At 47.5% G+C, this 21,685-nt stretch overlaps 3 protein-coding genes across 8 annotated transcripts in view; 1 reads left to right on the forward strand and 2 right to left on the reverse strand.

Moving 5' to 3' along the window:
• SMC1A (structural maintenance of chromosomes 1A) overlaps positions 1-352 on the reverse strand; it is a 45,558-nt gene extending 45,206 nt beyond the window's left edge. For 2 of the 5 annotated variants that reach the window (XM_036841104.1, XM_036841105.1), the window contains exon 1: positions 134-348. In XM_036841104.1, coding sequence (XP_036696999.1) covers positions 134-242 — 109 coding nt within the window. In that variant the 5' untranslated portion in view covers positions 243-348. Of the gene's footprint in view, positions 1-133 lie in introns of all 5 variants that reach the window. The other 3 variants (XM_036841103.1, XM_036841101.1, XM_036841102.1) reach the window with 3 other exon arrangements.
• Positions 353-427: 75 nt separating this feature from the next.
• On the forward strand, positions 428-14,818 carry RIBC1 (RIB43A domain with coiled-coils 1). 2 transcript variants are annotated; one of them, XM_036841107.1, is made up of 9 exons: positions 621-658; positions 985-1,077; positions 4,676-4,768; positions 6,802-6,918; positions 8,536-8,617; positions 8,822-9,172; positions 13,617-13,735; positions 14,177-14,571; positions 14,687-14,818. In XM_036841107.1, the coding sequence occupies exons 4-8, from the start codon at positions 6,802-6,804 to the stop codon at positions 14,558-14,560; spliced, it is 1,053 nt and encodes a 350-aa protein (XP_036697002.1). In that variant the 5' UTR covers positions 621-658; positions 985-1,077; positions 4,676-4,768; the 3' UTR covers positions 14,561-14,571; positions 14,687-14,818. The 2 variants fall into 2 exon arrangements, with proteins under 2 accessions (XP_036697001.1, XP_036697002.1); XM_036841106.1 differs by lacking the exon at positions 4,676-4,768 and having other exon boundaries at positions 428-658.
• A 262-nt stretch (positions 14,819-15,080) lies between these two features.
• On the reverse strand, positions 15,081-17,507 carry HSD17B10 (hydroxysteroid 17-beta dehydrogenase 10). The gene is made up of 6 exons (XM_036841108.1): positions 17,383-17,507; positions 16,859-17,023; positions 16,064-16,228; positions 15,807-15,935; positions 15,620-15,728; positions 15,081-15,420 (listed from the first exon to the last, which is right to left on the reverse strand). Exons 1-6 carry the CDS (start codon positions 17,407-17,409, stop codon positions 15,230-15,232), a joined length of 786 nt encoding a protein of 261 aa, XP_036697003.1. The 5' UTR covers positions 17,410-17,507; the 3' UTR covers positions 15,081-15,229.
• Between the last annotated feature and the right edge of the window lie 4,178 nt (positions 17,508-21,685).

Consider the following 21,685-nt stretch of genomic DNA (forward strand, 5'->3'; position numbering starts at 1 on the left):
CCCTCAGGAGGGCAAGGAACCTGTTAGGGTTCGCGACATTTCAGGCTGCACAGGCTGGGTTGTACTACTGTGCTGCCGGATAGGGGGGTCCAGGCTGGGACGTTAAGCAGGGCCGCAGCCGGGTTTATCTCACCAGAGCCATTGGGTCCAATGATGGCGGTGAACCTCTGAAATGGTCCGATAATCTGCCGACCCTTGTACGACTTAAAGTTCTCGATCTCAATCAGCTTCAGGAAACCCATGACCGTGGCGGCGCCGGCGGCTGTAAGAAAGGCCGCGCCGTACACCCGCGAACTGTGATAGCCCGCGCGGGAAACACCGCAGTGCAGGCCGGGCGGACGGCAAACCTCGCGAGAATAAGTCCAGGCCTAACGGCATTTTCGGCTTCCGGCGCGGGCGGGGCCTTCGGGCTGACGTGGAGGTTTTCTTGATCCGTTGCCAGGGCGCGAGGTTACGACAGGCATTTGGGCCCCTCCCCTCTTTCTTGTCGCACGGCAACGCAAACCGCCTCTTCACCCAACATAGTCTTGGAAGGAGGCAGGCGGGGCCGGGAGGAGTCCGCAGCTGTTGGGATGGGGGAACCTGTATGAAGGAGCCGATCCTTGCGGAGACAAGCCAGGAGTCACAGCAGGATTATGCCCTCCAGGGCAAGAGGAAGGTGGGAGCTCGGCTGCGGCTTTTGCCTGGCCGGCGGGAAGGCTCAAACAAGAACGGGGTCGGGAATTGGAAGGACCCCAGGGAGCGGAGGGCTGTACAAGAAGGAGGGGCCAGCGGGAGGATTCCGTGTTAGAGTTCAGATCTTGCTGAGGGTGGAGTAGGGTCGGAAGTGGAGTGGGGTGGGGTTATAGGTGGGATGGGGTGTGAAGGGGGATGGGGCGTGGATGGAGATGAGGGTACTCTGGAGCGACTGGGATACGGGCTGGGGAAAACTGTGGCCAGAGGTACTGTCCCTATCCCCCGCCTCCCTCCTGTTTCTCCAAGCAGAGTTCAGAGACTGCCGCTATAGCTGCTATAGTCTTGGACCTGATCCTAGACCCAACCTGGGAGCTTCAAAATTGGGACTCCTTGCTGAGAAAGGTATTTTGTGTGAACCCCTGGGAGTCAGGGTCCCTAAGCCAGTGCTCTCCACCTCTGTCCTTCTTCCCTTCTCCCCCCTTCATCTCTCTCTCTCCGTGCCTCACCCCCATCCCATTCCCTCCTCTCCATCCCCCTCTGCCGTCCCTTGCTTCCTCCCTTCCTCTTCTCTCTCTGCCCTCCACCCCTATCAACCGCCCTGTTGCCCTCTTTCCTCTTTTCTCCCTCTGCCCCTGACTCTGCCCTTTCTGTCCCCTTCCCCTCTGTTTCCCATCTTTCTATCCCTCTCCTCCATCCCCTCATCCCCCATCACCTTATACCTGCTTTTTACTAAGCCATGGCCTTAGCAGTCCAAGAGGCTGTCTGTGGAATCTTTCCCTTCAGTGTGACCTTATATTGTCGTGACAGATGGAATGAGTAGGCTGGCGTTGGTGCTTAGACTTAGACATGAAAAGGGTCTGGTGGCTGCCACAGCCATTCCTGTAACTATTTTTTAAATGATGTCTGGAGGCTGGGAAGAGTCTTAAAGTCTTAGGACAAGTCCAGGAAAGTGAGAAAGCTTGGTTGATGCAATCTAGCAAATGAAGTTCAGTTGGGAGAAACAGTCATGATCAGGCTGAGGGGATAAAATGACCAAAGGACAGCAATCTCATATAATTGACAGGAACTACTGTTCCATTTAAGATGAAATGGAGCTTGGGGGGAAAAAAATCAAATTGGATCCCTACTTCTCACACCATATACAAAATGCAATTCCCAAATAGATTAAAAACTTAAATGAGAAAAGCAAAACTTTAGAAATTTTAGAAGAATATATAGGAGACTATCCTTATGACCTCAGGGGATTTCTTAAATAATAAAAACTTTTGAGCTTAAAGGAAAAGATTGGTAAATTTGACTACATTCAGATTCCTCCAAATTACAACATAAAGTGAAAAGATGGTAAGTGCACACAGAAAGCTTCTAAAGTATTGATACTGTTCTATTTTCTGGGTTCTGTGGAGGGTTCACAGGTGTTCATTTTGTTGTTATACTTCATAACTTACATGTGTTAACCATATTCTTTTGTGTGTATCAACTGTTACCATAAAATTATTATAAAATAATAATAAAGTGAAAAGACAAGCCACAAATTGGAGATGTTTGCCACAGGTAAACTAAGAAATGATTAGTGTGTAGAATACATAAGGAACTCCTAAAATTAATAGGAAAAGGACAAACTGATTTTTTTTTAATGAGCAAAAGATATGAATGGGCACTTCACAGAAAAAGAAAAATGGACAAAACACACATGAAAAGATGTTACAACCTCATTAGCAATAAGGAAAATTCCAATTAAAACTGATAATTATAATTTTATACCCACAAGTTGGCAAAAATTAAAAAGTCTGTAATATCCAGTGTTGCTGAGGATGTGGAGTGGCTAGTTTTTATACGCTATAGTGAAAGTATAAATTGGTACAATCTCCTTGGAAAACAACATTATCTCGGAAAGTTTAAATAGGCTTATGCCCTATGATCCAGCACTTCCGCTCCTAGGTATATGCTAGGGAAGCTTTTCCACCTGTATATATAAGTCTCTTTTAATCTACAAGTCCCTCCTCTTTTCCTCTTGCAATTAAAAAATAAATAAACTGGGTTGTTTGACTAGAGTCCTAGTCTCTCTTGAACCCAGTTCAGTCAGGCCCCACCAAGAATGTTCTAATCAAGGTCATCAGCAACCCTCCCCTTCAAATTAGTCAGTTCTCATCTTCATCTTACTTAACCCATCATCGGTTGCTCACTCTCTCCTCCCAAAAGCACTTTCTTCACTTGGCTTCTCAGGCATTCCCGTTTTTTCTCCCACCTCACTGGCCACTCCTTAGCCTCCAGTGCTGGCTCCTCCTCTCCCTGTCTCCCCTGAGGCATTCTTAACTATCTACAGTCCCTTAGAGATCTCTCACTGCCTCATAGCTTTAAATTCCTTATATCAGGATGGGCTAAATTATGCTGAGGTTACAAACAACCTCAAAATCTCAGCAGCTATATGTGGAAGCTAATAAATACAACAAACTAGTAAATATGACATAAAAGAAGCAGACTTACAGATATTGAGAACAAACTAGTGGTTACCAGTGAGGGGGTAGGGGCAATATAGGGGTGAGAGAGTGGGAAGTACAAACTACTGGGTGTAAGATAGGCTCAAGGATGTATTGTACAACATGGGGAATATAGCCAATATTTTGTGATAACTGTAAATGGAAAGTAGCCTTTAAAAAACTGTTTAAACGTGTGTGTGTGTGAGTTGTGAAAAAAAAATAATATCTACTTCATAGAAATATTAAGAAGAATACTAGTAGGTCAAAAATAGTCAAATATCAGCATTTTCATATGGTGCAACCTAATAAATGAGTTACTAATACAACATGCTTATAATTGCACCTTTACAGTAAATACTCAGTAAATGTTAACTGTGATGACAATAAAAAAAAGAAAAAATAATAAAATAAAATCATAGGCTATATAAAGCTTAGTAAAAATATGTGCTACATAAGAACAAATTGTTTCTGACAGAGGCCCTGAGAAAGCCTTCTATAAATGAGGAGCAAGAGCTTTTGTTTAAGTGATCTATTTTTGTTTATTTTTAGTTTCAAGCTATGTTATGGGTGGGTGAGGTTGCTGGTTAACTAAATTCCAGTTAGGTAAGGTCTTGCTATACAGAAGCAGAATAATAAAATTATCAAAAAAAAAAACTGTTTAAAAAAAAAAAACCTAAGGACAACCAATCCAAACAGCCACCTAGGCTTTCTCAAATAAAGCAAGCGCTTCAGCTATAGCCAATCAAATAATTTCCTTGCTTTCCATCTCTTCTCTTTAAAGATCTTTCCCTGAACTCTTCTTAACCACTTCTGGTTTGACACTGCCCGGTTTGTTTTTGCTCAAATAAACTCTTAAAAACATGTTTTTTTAAGGCTCAGCAGTTCATAAAAACAAAGATTTCTCACTCCTGCTTCTTGTCCACTGTGGGTTGGCTACATCTCTGCTCTGTCATCACTCCAGGACTGAGGCTGAAGGGGCAGCGCTCACCTGGGACATTGCCGGTCCCACAGCAGAGTGAAGAGGGAAAGTGGCTATCATGTAATGGCTCTTAGTTCTGCTTGGGAATGGCACATGTCAATTCTCACATTGCAGAGGGCAAAGCAGATCATGTGGCTAACCTTGAGGACAATAAGATAAGGATATAGAATCCTTCTGTAAGGAGGAACAGCAAATTTTTTTTTTTTTTTTTTTTGGCCACATGGGGCTTCTGGGATCTTAATTCCCCAACGAGGGAACAAGGGATCTAACCTGTGTCCCCTGCAGTGGAAGCGCAGAGTCCTAACCACTGGACCACCAGGGAATTCCCAACAGCAAATCTTTTTGAACAATAACAAAATTTACCATACTATATGTATGCTATCAATGGGTATCTAATCAACCTCTCAAACTCAACACTTCAAAACTGATCTCCAGATCCTCATCCCATTCTGTTCTCCCCACACAGACTATTCAGTTGATAGCAACTCCTCTGACTGCCCCAGCCAAAATCCTTGAAGTCATTCTTAACACTGCTCTCTCACAGCACATCCAATCCATCAGGAAGTCCTGTTGGCTCTGCCTTCAAAATATATCCAGAATCTGACCACTTCTTGCTACATCCGCTGCTACCAACCTGGTGAGTCATCATCATCTCTTGCCTGAACGACTGCAATAGCCTCCTGTCTGGTCTCCCTGCCTCTAGCCTTGCCTCCCCTCCCCTCCAGTCTATTCTTAACACAGCAGCCAGAGCGATCCTTTAAAAATCAAAGACAGGACACATCACTCCCACTGCTCAAAATCCTCCAATGGCTGCCCATTTCTCTCAGAGTAGAAGCCACAGCCTTTACAATGGTCTATAAAGTCCTACATGCTCTGCACCCCCCCACCCAATCTATCTAATGTCATTTCCCACTCCTCCTTGCCTCCCTGCTGTCCCCTTGAACGTGTGCCTCTTCTGTCCACCTTAAGGCCTTTGCACTTGTTCCCTCCGCCTGCAGTGCTCTCCTGGTTATCTGCATAGGAGACTCTCTCACCTTCTTCAAGTATTTGCTCAAATATTACCTTCTCAGTTATGCCTCCCCTGAGTTCCATATTTAAAATTGCAACACGCCCCCCACTTTCTTGGCAGTTCCAATTCCCCTTATCCTGCTCTATATTTTTTTCCGAAGCACGTATCATCTTCTTACAAACTGTTTAATGTACTCTCTATAGTCTGTCTGTCCCCACTAGAAAGTAACTTTCACAAGGACTCAGATTTTTGTCACTTTTGCTCCTTGATGTCTCCCAAATGCTTAAAGGATCATCTGACAGTAGGTACTCCATAAATATTTATTAAATGATAGAATGAACATGGGTGAAAAAAGCAAGATGCAGAAGAATGCATACTGTGTGATACTCCATAAAATTCTGAGACAAGAAAATGTTTTAAAATATTGTTCAGGGAATTACGCACACACAGTATATTAATGCATATTAGTAAGGGAATGGTAACACTTTGGATAGTGGTTATCTCTTAGGGTAAGGATGAGGGAGGAGAGACATAAGACCCTTCAATAGTATTGATCATTCACTATTTCTTAAGTTGGGGAGTTGGTTCATGGGTCTCTTTTATCATGCTTCCTAACTTACATATGGCTTATATATATTCTCCTGTATGCATCAAATATTTTAGTTACAAAATGGTTAAAAGAGAGAGAGAGAGAGAGAGAGAGAGAGAGAGAGAGAGAGAGAGACCGGAACTAGTTATATGAGGAGTTGAAGAATGGTGTTCCAAACAAAGGAACACAGTGTACAAAGGCCCTGAGGTGGGAACAGTTGTAGTGTTGGAGGACTTGATAGGAAGCCAGTGTGCCTGGAGCACTGTAAGCAAGGGATAGGGAGGCATGAGATGAACTGGAGAGGTGTGCAGGAACCAGATCTTGAAAGCCCACAGTAAGGAGTTTGGATCTGATTCTAGGTGCAGTAGGAAGCCAGGGGAGGATTTTAAGCAGGTGCAAGACATGATCAGATTTAAGTTAGCAGAAGTGGTTTGGGCTGTGGCTTTGGCTGGCTCACGTGCCAAAAGTGGGCCTCCCAAAATATGAAGGAACACAGGCAAATTGAAGCCCTCTAGCCTTTCATTTGACTGGAGAATAAGTAATAAAAATAAAGGGGGAATGGTGGTGGCATTTACTGAAACGGGGAAAACTAAATAGAACATAATGCAAAAGGGATGTTGTAAATGAGTTTGAGACTTGGAAAGGTGAGCAGGGGTCAGATCATGAAGACTCATAAATCTGGCAAAGGGGGTTGGACTTGATCTTGTAAACACTGGGGAACCATTTGCTTTAAAGCTGCTTTTAAGGGTTTTAAGCTGAGGCGTGCCATGGTCAGATTTGTTTTCAGAAAAATCACTTCAGTAGCCAAGGCAGAGAAAGAGGTAGAGAGCATAACACTGGAGCAAGGGAGGCCAGTGAGGCTCCTGGGAATATTGTCTGGCACCAGCTTGTGAGGCCTGAATTAGGGTGGTGACAGCAGAGATGGAGAACACAGATATGAAATATGTCAGGAAGTAAAATCAGTAGGAATCAATAACTGGTGAGATACTGTGGGGAGAAAGGAATGGGGGTGGGGGTGTAGTCAAGGAGGATGGTTAGCACTGATTGGCCATTCACCTCACCCTTGCTCCAGATGTATAAGGTAGACCCACCACCAGATCCCAAGGAGGTGGCAGCCATCGAGGCTAGAAGAAATCAAGAAAAGGAGCAACAGGGCCTATTCTTCAATGTGTGGACCAGAGGAATGCGGGTGAGTGGGCAGCGGGGACATTCTCTGGACCAGGGGCCACCTCACTCTTGCACCTGGAGAGGAACATAGCAGTGCCCATCACAGCCCCTCCCTGATTCAAGCAGACTGTAGAGCTAGAAAGGAAGGAGGAGGGTGAAAAGGCACCCACCCCCACATGTGGGAAGGGCCTGGGAAAGGGGACTGGGGGTGCAGGGGAAGAGACTGGGGGAAGAGGAGCCAGTGACAGCTGACTTCTCCAGTCAGCTCAGGGCCAAGTGGCCTGGTTCTCAAGGGACAGGCAAATGGAGCCGAAAGAAGTCTATAAAGAATATTTGGGGGCTTCCCTGGTGGCGCAGTGGTTAAGAATCTGCCTGCCAATGCAGGGGACATGGGTTTGAGCCCTGATCCGGGAAGATCCCACATGCCGCAGAGCAACTAAGCCCATGCGCCACAACTACTGAGCCTGTGCTCTAGAGCCCGTGCTCCGCAACAAGGTGCAATGAAGAGTAGCCCCCACTCGCCATAACTAGAGAAAGCCCACGCCCAGCAACAAAGACCCAACTCAGCCAAAAATAAATAAATAAATAATAAATAAATAAATTTATTAAAAAAGAAAAAAGAATATTTGGTATTGCACGCATATGCCTAAACTCTTTCTGGAAGGCTACATAAGAAACTGTTAACTGTTCCCTGGTGGTCCAGTGGCTAAGACTCCGCGCTCCCAATGCAGGGGGCCCAGGTTCGATCCCTGGTCAGGGAACTAGATCCCACATGCCACAACTAAAAGATCCCATATACTGCAACGAAGATCCTGCGTGCTGCAACTAAGACCCAGTGCAGCCAAATAAATAATAAAATAAATAAATATATTTAAAAAAATAAACTGTTAACCAGCCTGAGGGACAGAGATGGGAGGGACACTTACTCTTCACTAAACTGTATTCCCTTTTGCACTATTTTGAAACGTTTTAAATGAATTATAATCAAAATAAAGAGAAAATATTGATAGTTTAAGAAAAAATAGATTGCTGGCTGGGTGATGAGTGGTGTGACTGAGATCTAGTTGGCAAGCGTTTCCTCAGGGCCTGCTCTGTGCCAAGCACTGGGTTGGGCAGTAGGGATACAAAGCTGACTAAGGCCCAGTCTCTGCCCTTATCAGGCTCACAGTCTGGTGTAGGAGATAATCAATAGAGGCAAACTTCATTATAGTGTGGGCAGTGGGCCCTAGATTCTATGGGAGTAGCACCTGCTGGAGGGGTCAGGAAAGTGAAGTCTGAGCTGGTCTTAAGGGATGAATAGGAGTTTGGGTAAAGAGGGGAGGAAAGAGTGTTCCAAGTGGAGGGAGATGCTGGAGCAAAGGCTATCAGTATGAAACAGCCTAAGATGTGCAGGGAACTGTAAGCAGAGCTCCTGAGGGTGGGAGAGGGGAAGAGGGTGAGATGAGGCTGGAGACAGAGGAAGAGGCTAGACCACTGAGGGACTTACAAACCATGCCGAGATGGTAGAACATTATCCAGTAGGTACTGGGGATCCTATAGGAGGATTCTGAAGCAGGTAAATTCTGAGCAGTCTGTGTTAGAGCATTCAAGGCCCACTGCTGGGCCCATACCTTGATTTAACTCATTTCTTTGGGATCAGGTGGATGCTGAAGCCCTGAACAGCCAGGCGGAAGAGAAAAAGCTTCGGAAGGCAAAACAGCAGAGCGAGGTGGCAGCTTATGGTAAAAGCCCAAGGCCAGGGGCCAGCCAAAGGGGAAAAGCAAGGGCCTGAGTGGGATAAGGCAGGGCAGTTCTGCTTCGGAGTGGGGCCTGAGGCCTGGGGTGTGGTAAGACAAACCAGACTGGCCTTTGGGAACAGTGGCTGTGCTGAGTGGGCTCTGTCCCTCCCGTGGGGCCTTCTCCATGCCCCTGCCCACCACCCCCAGGTACCAACCAGGTGCAGTATGATATGGTGGCTCAGATGCTAGAGAAGGAACAGGCAGAACGGACACATCGGCTGGACAAGAAAATGCAAGAGTTTCGGAAGCAGAAGCAGCAGCTCGAGAAAAGGCGTGAACTTGACATTTGGGATTCAGACCCACTCTGGGGGGAGTTTCCAGCTCATCTTGGTGACAATGATCCCCACTGGGGCCCAGCCAGCCTGCAGTGCTTCTCTTGGGAAGATTTGGACAGGGCCACATGCCTGAGAATGCAGCAGGAGGAGTTCATGCACAGCCTCGAGAGGCCACTGCAAGAGCAACAGCAACAGCAAGCCAGAGTTGAGGAGAACTGTGCAGGTAAGCAGCGGGGCCCTCCAGGCTGTGACCTGAGGCCTAGTGGGGAGTCATCCTGAGCTGGATACAGCGCCCAGAAGACCAGAACTGTGTGGGGAGGTCCAGTTACCCATAGGGGCTGATGCTGAAAGGTTAGACTGAGCAGGCCCCAACCTCCCTGACTTCCTTCATCAACTGACAGTATAGCCGCTGATCCCCAATCAGCCATTACCTGGAGGCAGCAGAGTGAAGACAAACCTAATGGCTCTGCTGCTTACTAGCTGGTTTGGGCAAATGAACTTTCCTCTCTGTGCTTCAGTTTCCTTATCTTTAAAATGAGGAAATTAATCCATACAACATAGAGCTCGTATGAGAATGAAATGAGATACTGTAAGTAAAGCACAAGCGTCAGTGCTCAATAACCAGTAGCTACTATCAATATTACTATGACATCTGTGGCCATGTCCCCCTCTTCCATTAGAGTAAGCCTTTCACGGGCAAGGACCATCTCTTATCTACTCACGCTGCTCACCTTTAAAACCACCCGTTATAGCACCCTGTTCTGTTATACCGCTTATCATGGAGGTAACTAAGTATCTGAAAGTATTTGTGGAATGTCTGTCTTCTCCCCAAAATGTCAGCTCACTGAAGATGAACCACATATCTCATTTCCACCCCTATATCCCAGTTGCCTAGTACATTGTCTGCCACAGTGTCAGGAGCTCAATAAATCATTGTTGGATGAACAATTGAAGACCAAAGTAAACAAGAAAGGCACCCTACCCTCCAGGAACCCACAGAACCATGCCTTCCAGAAAATCAGTGTAGAGTAAGAGGAAAAGATACATGCACAAGTCATTTACCAGCACATATCTATACTTTAACACTGCATTAGGTACTATGAGAGGTACTGTGATAGAAGTATATATAGGACATGGAGGGAATATCAATATGGGAGTGGTCAGTTCCCACAAGGGAAGGGAGGCAGGGTAGGGGGTTGGCACAGGCCCGCTGTCAGGAGCCAATTTTGGAAAGTTGGGTACAATTTCGGCAAGGCAGAGAGTGGGAATGAGAAAAGGTCATTCTAGGCAGAGCGGGTAGCAAAAGGAAGAGCTAACCTTTGCTGAGCACTTACTGTGTACCAGACACTGTGCCAAGATTTCTACCATGTATTAACTCATTTTATCCTCACAACAACCCTATGAGGCAAGTACTAGTAGTATCCATACCTTCGGTGGAGGAAACTGAAGAACAGAGATGTTAAATAACTTGCCCAAAATCATACAGCTAGTGGGTGATGGAGGCGGTAAGTGAACTCAGACAGGCTGGCTCCAGAGCCTGCACTCTTGACCGCTACGCCACACTTGCTGTCAGTCACTATGAGAAACTGGGGACTCAGAGGCCAAGGGAGAAGTTTCAGAGAGGGAGTCATCAATAACGTCAAATGCCCCAGAGAAGTTCAGATAGGAAAAGAATGAGACTTGAAAATGAGATTTGGAAAATGAGATTTGGAAATTAGGAGTATTTGGTGATTTTTGTCAGAACAGTTGCAGTGGAACCAGGGGCCAGCTGCCCAATGGCAGCAGGCAGGTGTACGAGAAGGTAGAGCAAGGCAACAGGGACAGCAGAATGCTGGGAGAGGGTCTGTGTAGTGTCATGGAAGGAGCATGGGCTGATTCCTCAAGAGATCTGGATTCAAATCCCAACTTACTACTTGCTGGCTGTGTAACCTTGGGCATTTTACTTCACCTCTGGACCTCATCTGAAAAATGGGGCTGATCTTTCCTCTCTGGGTTGCTACAAAGAGTGAAATGAAACAAGGCACCCCTATCCTCCCTTCCCCCGCCCTCCAGTCTCTGAAATCTGTGTCCCTGTGCCTCTCCAGAGCCAACCCCTCAGCCTATGCTCTGGACCCCATTCCCCCTGCCTCCCACATAGGCTGTGCTACCTTAGGTACTCCCCACTGGGTTCTCAACACTTGCCCTTCCACTGGCCCCTTCTGTGAAGGCTGTAAGCATGCTTGTGTCTAACCCTTCTTAAGAAAAAAACAAAAGTCTCCCTCCACTCTGTGATTCCTCTAGATGCTGTGAGCTAGCTGTTTTCCTTTACAGCCGTACTTTCTGAAAAATCTGCTTCCACTTGCTCTTTCCTTCCGAACTTTCCAGTCACACCTCAACCCCTGAGATCTCATTTCTCCCCACACAACTTCACTGACACTACTCTTACTAAAATCATCAATGCCCTTTATGTTATCAGGTACAAGAGGCTCTGTTCAGTCTTTTCTCCTTGACTGGGACTCTCTTGCTACACTTGACTCTGATCACATCTTCCTTCTTGAACCTCTCTTTTCCTTGGCTTCTGTGACAGCACATTCTGCTTGTAGCTCTCCGATCATTCCTCCTCTGTCTGCCCTTTATGGATTCCTCTTCCTTCTACTTCTTCCTTCCTTCTTTCTTCCTTCTTGAGACTCTGTCCCTGGCGCACTCCTTACCCTGCATACTTGCCTCAGGCGCCCTCGGTCCTCATTCTGGTTTCAGCTAAAATGTCGCCACCTCTGTGCTGAGGACTCTCTACCTGCAGAATCAGATATCCAGGTGCCTGTGGACCACCTCCAACTCAGTTTCCTAAACAATTCATCAGTGCTCCCTAACCTGCTCTGAATTCTGTATCCTCTAGTTCCAGTGGTGGCCACACAATGCATGGAGTCATCCCAGCCAGGACCCTGGAAAGCATCCAAGTCTTTCTTCTCCCTTACTCCCTCATCCAATCCATCAAGTACTGCTGATGTAACCTCCATATATTTCCCCTCCATCCTTTCCATCACTGGCCTGGTTTGAGCCCTCCCAACTGGCCTACTGCCTTAGCCTCCAAGATGGCTTCCCTACCTCAACTGTCTCCCACCAGCCTGACTGTCCTCTATACTGGCCACCAAAAGGAGCTTTCTAAAATGCAAATCTGTGTCACCCCCTTACTTAAAATCCTTCCATGTTCCCCACCACCTTCAGGGTCAAGTTTTTAGTCCTTAGTCTGGCCCCTGTAGAGCTCCCTAGTCACTTGCATTTTATGCTCTAGGAAGAGCGGACTATTTGTAATTTAAGATACAGACCATGCTGTTTCTTGACTTCCTTCATTCATTTGATAAATATTTACTGAGCACCTACTATGTGCCAGGCTGTGATGCAGGTGCTAGGGCATGGTAGTGGATAAAACAGACAAAAATCCCTGCTTTCACAAGGGTTACCTTCTAGTGACGAGAGAGACAGGCAATAGACAAAAATAATTAAGTAGGGCTTCCCTGGTGGCGCAGTGGTTGAGAATCCGCCTGCCAATGCAGGGGACACGGGTTCAAGCCCTGGTCTGGGAAGATCCCACATGCCACGGAGCAGCTGGGCCCGTGAGCCACAATTACTGAGCCTGCACGTCTGGAGCCTGTGCTCCGCAATATGAGAAGCCGCGACAGTGAGAGGCCCGCGCACTGCGATGAAGGGTGGCCCCCGCTTGCCACAACTAGAGAAAGTCCTTGCACAGAAACGAAGACCCAACACAGCCACAAATAAATAAATAAATAAATAAACAACCCCCTCTAAAAAAAAAAATAAAGAATTGTTACTTAAAAAAAAATAAGTAAATTGTAGGGTGTATTGGATGGTGACAAATGCTAGGGAGAAAAATAAATCAGAGAAGGAGGATAAATGTTGGGGGCAGGCAGGTGGCAATTTTAGGTAGGAGAGTCAGAAGGCCTCACTGAGGCGGTAACATTTGAGCAAAGACCTGAGGGAGGCAAAAGAGCATGAGACAAGAGCAACGTTTACTGCAAATCCCTGAGGCAGGAACGTCTGGCATGTTCAAGAAACAGCGAGGAGACTGGTGTGGTTGGATTGAAGCAAAGTTTCAATACATTTGCTCATGCTGTGCTTGCAGCCTGGAATGCCCTTTGCCCTTTCTGACTATATGCAACATGTATTTCAAGGATCACCTCCTCCTGGAAGCCTTCCTCTCACCCAAAGCTCTCTTAATGCCCTACACACATCTCTGTCATTGCCCTTACCACATTGTGGTATGATGATCTACATTTGATCCATCTCCTCCATTAGACAAGGAGCTCTCTGAGGACAGGATCTAATTCCTTGGTATCCTCAGAACCCAACACATGGCCCTTAGACTGAGGCTCAGAGATGAAATGATTTCCCCAAGGTCACACAGCCCAGAAGCAACAGAGCTGCATTGAGACTCAGGTCCATTGGAGGCATCTTTCAGTGAGGCACCTGAGAAATTCTTGTTGCTGTCACTTTGGTTATCCCTAGCCCCAAAGAGTAGCTCCTTCCACACATCCCTCCAATGAGGACATTACCCCCTTCCCAAACATACATACACATACATCCACAAAGCTCGCTGAACAAATGGCTGAATGAGTGAACCAGGAATGCAGCAAGCCAGTACAGTGCCCTGACCATATTTCTCTGTGTAGATACGCTCAGTGAACAGCTGCGCCTAGCCATGGACTTGCGGGCCACCCAGCTGGCCAAGCTGGAGGAGTGCTGCCGCAAGGCCATAATGTCTGCCAAGGCCAACTCCAACAAGGCCCAGGTACGTATGGCCAGAGCCATCCAGTGCACCCGGCTCTCCCCAGTCCCCTGAACAAAGTCCTGGGGAACCTCAGCCACATCTTTCCCCTCACAACCCTTCTCGAATTAACACCAGCCCTCTCATCTACCTGAGGATTTCCCCCTTCACCCAAGGGCCCTCTTAGGTCAGAAGGTCCCCTTCCCCACCTCCAGACTCAGGATGACCTGAGAACAGAACACTGCCCTCCCTTCCCCAGCCTCTTAGTCTAAGGGCTTCCAGAGGGCAGGGGAGTTCCCTGCCTATTCCACCCCTTCCCCCACCTTAAGTCACTCAAAGGCCATGCAGTATCTGTTCCTTCTCTCCCTGAGATGGAGGAGAGTAGGGCCATGTCTCCCCCTCCCCTGTGACTGAGAGTTCCCTGAGGCTGGGCATCCAAATGCTCACATTCGGGGGCCCCACCAGGTAGCTAAGATGGCTAAGCAGCAGCGCCATGAGCATCAGCACCAACGGAAGGCCAACTTCGTGGAGATCCAAAACCAGATCACAAGTGACCTACTGACTGAGAGCCCCCAGGTCGCCCAAAACCCTATGGCTCCGCACAGGGTCCTGCCCTATTGCTGGAAGGGCATGACTGCAGAGCAGAGAGCTGCCATCAGGAAAGTACAGGAGGTGCAACACCATGAAAAGGAGGCACAGCGCCAGACCGAACAAGCACTGGATACCAAATGGGAAAGCCAGCCTATGTGCTTGGCCCAGGCGGCAATGGAGCTAGAAGAGCAGGAGAGGGAGCTGTGTGCTGAATTTTGGTGGAGAGTAGGCTCCTTCGACCAGTGGCTGGCTAAGTAGCAAAAAGACCAGTGAGTTCTAGGGGGTGGCAGCAGGGATGAATGCCAAGGGAGGGTGGAGACGGATGGCAAGGGCCAGGGAGAGAGGGAAAGCCCATCACCTGAGGCCTCTGGATTTCTTTCACAGGCAGAATTATCTGAATTCAGTAATGTACACCAATCAACCTACAGCCCAATATCACTTGCAATTCAACACCAGCAGCCGCTGAGCTCAGGATGGTCATCTCTCCTTCCTCCCCCATCAAGCTCACAGAGGCTAAGAGTCAAAAGAGGAAGATGATGCAGACCCCCTCCACCAATCCATTTCCCAGTGGGAGAGCTGAGCCAGCACCCCCACCTTTGACCCTAGGTAATAAAGTTATTCACTAAAATCAAGGCCACGTGTTGTAATAGGACACAAAAGGTGTGAGGTACTGCCTTTCCCGTCCCACCCCTGGAGTCTGAGCATCCAACCCTGTCAGAGTCTCACCCATTCACCTTTCTTCCCCATGCCAGTTCCCCCAGCACACAGTGCTGCTCACTCCCCTGTGAGAAATAGACTTTATTAGGCACGAAGGGTGACTGGTGGGCAGAGGTTACAAAATGGCTACTGGGCTTCCTCCCAAGCTGGAGTAGAGTACTCCAGGAAGAGGAGGGACAGAGGAGCCTGTGTTTTCTCTGCCTTCCCCCTTCAAGGCTGCATGCGGATGGCCCCATCCAGCCGGATGACCTCTCCATTGAGGAATGGGTTCTCGATGATGGCCTGTACCAGATGAGCATACTCAGCAGAGTCACCCAGTCGGCTGGGGAAGGGCACCTGGCTGGCCAGGAAGTTGCGCACTTTATCTGGGAGGGTGGTCAACAGCGGAGTGCCAAATAGGCCTAGACAAGACAACCAGAGTCAGAGACCCACCCTCGCTTTCATATTTACCTGGTCCCTCCTCACCTTAACCCTACTTGTGGTGCTTCCCTATGCCCAGAGATAGAAGGCTGCTGCTGTTTAGATGGTAAATACCTTCCCCTCTCAATTGCCCACGGATCCCATCCAATCCCAGGTGTGGCAGGGAGGGGATATGTCTACCTGGAGCAATGGTCATCACCCGGATGCCCATGGGAGCCAGATCCCGAGCAATGGGCAGTGTCATGCCCACTATGCCCCCCTTGGAAGCAGAGTATGCAGCTTGTCCAACCTGGAGAAGGAGTGGAGGTCATAGGGGGAAGGGCCCCAACAAGTCACCAAGGCACAAGCCTTGCCCCTACTCACACACCTGGCCCTCAAAGGCAGCTACACTGGCTGTGTTGATGATGACCCCACGTTGGCCTCCCTGGTCTGGTTCATTCTGGCCCATCTCACCAGCCACCAGGCGGATCACATTGAAGGTGCCTATGAGATTCACCTGGAGGACCAGTAGAGACATGGTGTAGGACCTAAAGCAGAAGCAGCCTTTTGTCCCCTAAAAGCTTTGGGGACACCCACAGCCAGATACTTCTTACTACTGCCCCTGGAGAACCTCTAAGGCCTTACATTGAGAACTCGCTGAAAGTCCTCCAAGGTATGGGCCTGGCTCTTCTTTAAGTTGTATGTCTTGCTGGCCACTGCAATGCCTGCACAGTTGACTGCCACATCCACACGGCCAAACTTTTCTTTTGCTAGAGTCAGGGCTGCTTGCACGTCCTTCTCTGAGGTCACCTTCAAAGGGAGAAGTGGAGAAGGTATTCATCTCCCATCACACACATACCACTAAATCTTGAGGAGGGGAGGGCAAGGCAGGCTCACTCTTCGAGTGACAAGAGAATTGTGTAAGCAAGGGAGAGGCCAGGAGAAAGAAAACTCGAGAGTGGGACAAAGGTGAAAATGTTAGGTAATACAGAGCAGTGTTTCAAAACATTTTTGAAATCCATACCCTCTTCTGATAAATTCACATACCCCTGGAGATTCTCAACTGCTGTGGATCAGAGAAGTTTTGAGAATTACTGATATGAAGATAAACTAGCTTTTTTGTACCCCTACCTGCTAAGATAATTTCGTCAAGCTTTACTTCTGTAGTTTGTTTCATGAAAAGTTTTTTGACTTTGCAAATATAAAATTACAGGGCACAATATGCACTTTCAAACTATACATACTTCCTTGAGGAGATTCTGATATGGCCAATTCCCAACCCTCCCCCCCGCGTTGTGAAACCCAGCTTTAGAAATTCCTTACCGCAGGCGTTTGAAAACGGCTCAGGCCAAAAGGGAAAAGGAGATGGGTCCACTGCCCACATACACGGTACCCTTATGAAAAGGGACCCCATGGGAGAGGTGAGGTAATCCCACTTACGTCCGCTGGGGCAAAGGCGCAGTTCTTCCCTAACTTCTTGGCCTGGGCCTCCCCATCCGAGTTGGGCAGGTCCAGAAGTACAGCAGTGGCCCCCTGCCCCACCAGTCGTTCCGCCGTGGCCAAGCCTAGGCCCGAGGCTCCACCAGTTATTACGGCGACCAGACCCTGTGAAGAGGGGCACGGTCAACAACTATACTGTACAGACCACCCCCACCCTTGCATCTGCCCATTTTCCAGGCTTCTGCGAGGGAGGCTCCCGGTCACCCCTGCGGTTTAACCCAGATGTGCCTCCTCACTTTAACGATGGGACCTCTGGGTGTCTCATCCCCAAAAAGCCCATCCAGACACCCCGCATGCACGTGCCCCAGAGAGCTGACCTTCACCTCCCGAGGCCAATCGCCGCAACAGCAGGCCTCGATAAGAGTAACCCTTTCTCCCAGCACCGATCTCTCCCCCCTAGTTCTACGGCCGCGCCGTCCCAGCGGGTGCAGAGGGGCAAGAAGCAGGGGCGAAGACCCGGTTACCTTCACGCTCCGACACGCAGCAGCCATCTTGCGCTGGCCTCTCTACAAGCAGGACTGCCGGGCGGTCGCTGGTTGGCCGAGGCAGAGCCGCGGGGCGGGGCCGGCGAGGCTGGCTGTCAGCGGCGAAGGACAAACGGCGAGTGTCGGCGGTTAGCGTCCAAGACCCGAGAGCAGGCCCAGGCAAGGTCCCGGCCGAGAGTTATTTCACCCGGGGGAGAAAACAACGAGTAGCAGCATCGCACCGCCACAACCTCCGGCCTTTGGGCAGACGGCCAGCTCCGCTGGGGGGAGGGGGACAGGAGATTGAGAGTGTGTACCTTACTCCTCGGAAAAAGCCTCCATTCAACATTCATATGTTTATATCTGAGAGACTCCTATATGCCAGGCTCTGTGCGGGGCACTGGGGATAACCAGAGGAATAATAAAAGGTTCATGCCTTATGAGAGGGAAGTTGGAAAAAGTTCAATTGGAAAAAGAGATAATTACAGTACAGACACAGACGAAGGCAGGGACAAAGAACCAGATTCTAGAACCCAGACATGGATATCCAAAGACGGAGATTCTGAGAGCCATGTGCAGAGAAATATGTCGAGGAAGAGATTGAGAGGAACAGAGATGACCGACAGATTCTCAGAGATATGGATGTGGAGAGCCATTAAGAGAGAAGCTAGGAGACAGACATTCTGAGACAGCTGCTGAGCAGCGCAAACCCAAAGAGGCATAAACAGAGAAGCCAAAAACATCTTTCATCAGGTCAGCCTTTGCTACTGTCTTCTACGTCTAACCTATTTTAAACCCCAAAGCCCAGATCAGATTGGAAACATTTCAGATTGGACCTCAACGAGAGACTGTCATTTAAGACCCAGAACATCCTGGAACATCTTTTAACCAGTATCCCAATTAGAATCCTGAGCCCACCTAATCTACGTAATCTGACTTCTTTCTATGGAAGTATACTTCTCCCCAAACCGAGGTCTTCAGACCATAACCTTAGTCTACATTTTCAGCCTCATTCGGTTGTATGTTTAATCTATCTGAAGTATCTCCCTTTGTGTTTTCCCATCCAGGAAGACTTCCCTCTGGGCCTCCTAAATGTTGACCACCGCCACACTCATGGTCACTACACCATGTTCATGAAAGGATTTAATACCAGATTCACAATCTTTCTGACAATATGAAGCCCCCCAGCAGTCTATAGCACTCTTCACTGAGCCCAATATGCTCCAACCACAGTGCCCTCTTTGTGTTCATCTTTGTTTTGTTTTGTTTTTTAATTTTTATTGGAGTATAGTTGATTTACAATGTTGTGTTAGTTTCAGGTGTACAGCAAAGTGAATCAGTTATACATATACATATATCCACTGTTTTTTAAGATTCTTTTCCCATATTGGCCATTACAGAGTATTGAGTAGAGTTCCCTGTGCTATACAGTAGGTTCTTATTATTTATCTATTTTATATATAGTAGTGTGTATATGTTAACCCCAATCTCCCAATTTATCCCTCCCCCCTGTGTTATCTTTGAATTAGCTATTCCCTCTGTTTGGAATGCTCTCCCCCTGATCTTTGCATGACTGTATTTGTTGCTGTTGTTGTTGTTGTTGTTTGGTCATTCAGAACTAAGCTTAAATGTCACCTCCCCTCCCGGAACTCTCAAGCTGTAAGCCACCTAGTTACTATCCCATTGGCTTGGAAGATGTCATCAAGAGGACGTGACCTCTGGTTGACCACAGAGCTGGACCCAGGCATTGGGAGACTCCTTACCCCCTCCTCTGTCCTTGGAATATATCCACCGTTCCCACAGGTGGAGCTGTTTTAAGGATGCAGCCTTGAAAGAGTAAGGTGTTGAGACCATCTGGACTGAATACATGACTGAACCCTCTTAACGCCTCTATATAAACTTTTAAGATTCTGGCAGGTGGGTGCGGAGATCTACTCGCTCGGCCACCCAAAACAAACCTTGGAAGTTCCCTTGCTCATTAAATCTGCCACCTACCAATGCGGAGTGGTCTGCCTCTTTCTTCAGTTTCTCCTTGCCCTCCTTGTTCAGGGGCCAGTTTTTGAATCAACACATTGCATGTTTGAATTCTCTGCATAGCACTTACAGTTCCATCATCTTTTTTCCAAACTTGGGGCCAGATGTGCTTTGGAATTCAGAATTTTTTCAATTTTAGGAAGGAAGACATATACCCTATATTACATAACTCTATATACCGCATATACTCTATGTTACATAACTACTTAGAAAGGTCTGGAGCATCACTTATAATTAAACATTAATTTCTAGAGTCAAAAGTATGAAAATTCACACTGAGTGAATCAAGACTACAAATAACCTCATGCTATTTCAGACCAGGTTGTGTCACCTAATGAGTTTGGGCTCCAAAGTATGAAAAAACAACCTATACTTTTCAGAACTTTTGGCATTGTGGAATTGTGCCTCAAGGCTTTTGAGTCTTGTCTAACCTGGCCTTGTTTGTGTGTGTATTTGTGTTGTTCTCCCTGTGCTGGAAGGTAAACCCCGTGGCAGCAGGGTCTTGTCCTGCTGGTTTACCTCTTGGCTACCTAATGCCAAGAACACTGCCTAGCGTGTACTAGACACTCAATACGAATGAAGGAATGAATCAATCAATCGATCAGCCAATCTTGGAAGAATTTGCTGGCCCAGCTTCATGATTCTTTCATCTGCTCAGCTCCAGGGACCTTCACCTCCTCGCTACTTTAACCACCTCTGTCTAAACCACGTTATTAACCTTGTCACGCCCTGGAATGACTCCCCCACATCTGCACACCACTGTCTCTCACTCTGACCATGTTCTCCCAGTCACCTCAGGTCTTCTCCTCTCCACCACTTCTTTTATCTCCTTGAACCCTGTTGATCTGTGGGCCTTTCTATTTTCTCCAGCCCAGCAGCCTCTTCCTACTTTTCTTCTGGACAGTGTAGACTCTCTCTCATTCCTTCTCTCTCTTTACCATTCTCACCAGTGCCCTCAACCCATTTACCCCTTGGCATTCTACCAATTCACCTCCTTGGCTTTTCAGCAAAGGCTCTGAAGCCAGAGGTCTGGGTTTGAATCTCAGCTTCATCATTTACTAGCTGGATGACCTTGGGCAAGCTACTTTACTGTTGTGCCTCATTATCCTCTTCCATAAAATGGGTGTAATCAAAGCACCTCCCTTGTAGGGTTGTTACGAATAAATGAGTTAACAACTACATAAGGAAAAGAAAAAGGTACTTAGAACAGTACCTGGCCTTTAGGAAGAGCTATGTAAATGTTAGCTACTGTTACTCTTCAGAGCAGTGTCTCTTAGCCTTTTTTATGCTAAGAACACTTCTGGCAATCTGGTGAAGTCTAAGGAACCCCTTCCCAGAATAATGCATGCATGAGATAAATAAAGATTACAAAAGAAATATTAGGGGCCTCCCTGGTGGCGCAGTGGTTGAGAATCTGCCTGCCAATGCAGGGGACACGGGTTCGAGCCCTGGTCTGGGAAGATCCCACATGCCGCGGAGAGACTAGGCCCGTGAGCCACAACTACTGAGCCTGCGCGTCTGGAGCCTGTGCTCCACAACAAGAGAGGCCGCAATGGTGAGAGGCCCGCGCACCGCCATGAAGAGTGGCCCCCACTTGCCGCAACTAGAGAAAGCCCTCGCACAGAAACGAAGACCCAACACAGCCATAAATAAATAAATAAATTAATTAATTATAAAAAAATACTATTACCAAAATAAGAAAGACATCTGTAATGTAGTTATATCAGTGCTTCTTTATTAATACATTAAATACCAAACTCTATCAACAGGTCTAGTGACTATCATGATTTCAAATAGTGATGTAATTTTGAGAGATCTGCAACAACCATGATATGCTATGAAAATCTGATTTCTATTGGTGACAAAGCCACAGGTATTGCTAATACTACTGTAGTTTGTTACCCACATCCCCTAGAAGGACATGCTACATATCTGTTGGTGATAGTGAAAATAAAGATGCAATTCCCACCCCCACCTCCAAGTCCATGGGCTCCTTGAATTCTCTCTATAGACTCTGAAAGGGCTGTGGACCCTGGGTTAAGAACTACTGCATTTAAAGCAAACAGAGGCTATTGGGTGAACACTTCCTCTCTTTTCACCTCCAACCTTGTCTCTACCCACACTCTCCTTTCCTTGGGTCTCAGAGAAGAGAGGTCCTGTTTGAGGCTTGCCCTTCCCACTGGGCTCTGGATCCCAACCCCTCCCACTTCCTTGGGGATTTGTGCCATTGAGCATCCCCTCTCTTATTGTTCGCGCCTCTCTCTGAAGA

The sequence above is a fragment of the Balaenoptera musculus genome, chromosome X (genome assembly GCF_009873245.2).
Source record: "Balaenoptera musculus isolate JJ_BM4_2016_0621 chromosome X, mBalMus1.pri.v3, whole genome shotgun sequence".
NCBI lineage: Eukaryota > Metazoa > Chordata > Mammalia > Artiodactyla > Balaenopteridae > Balaenoptera > Balaenoptera musculus.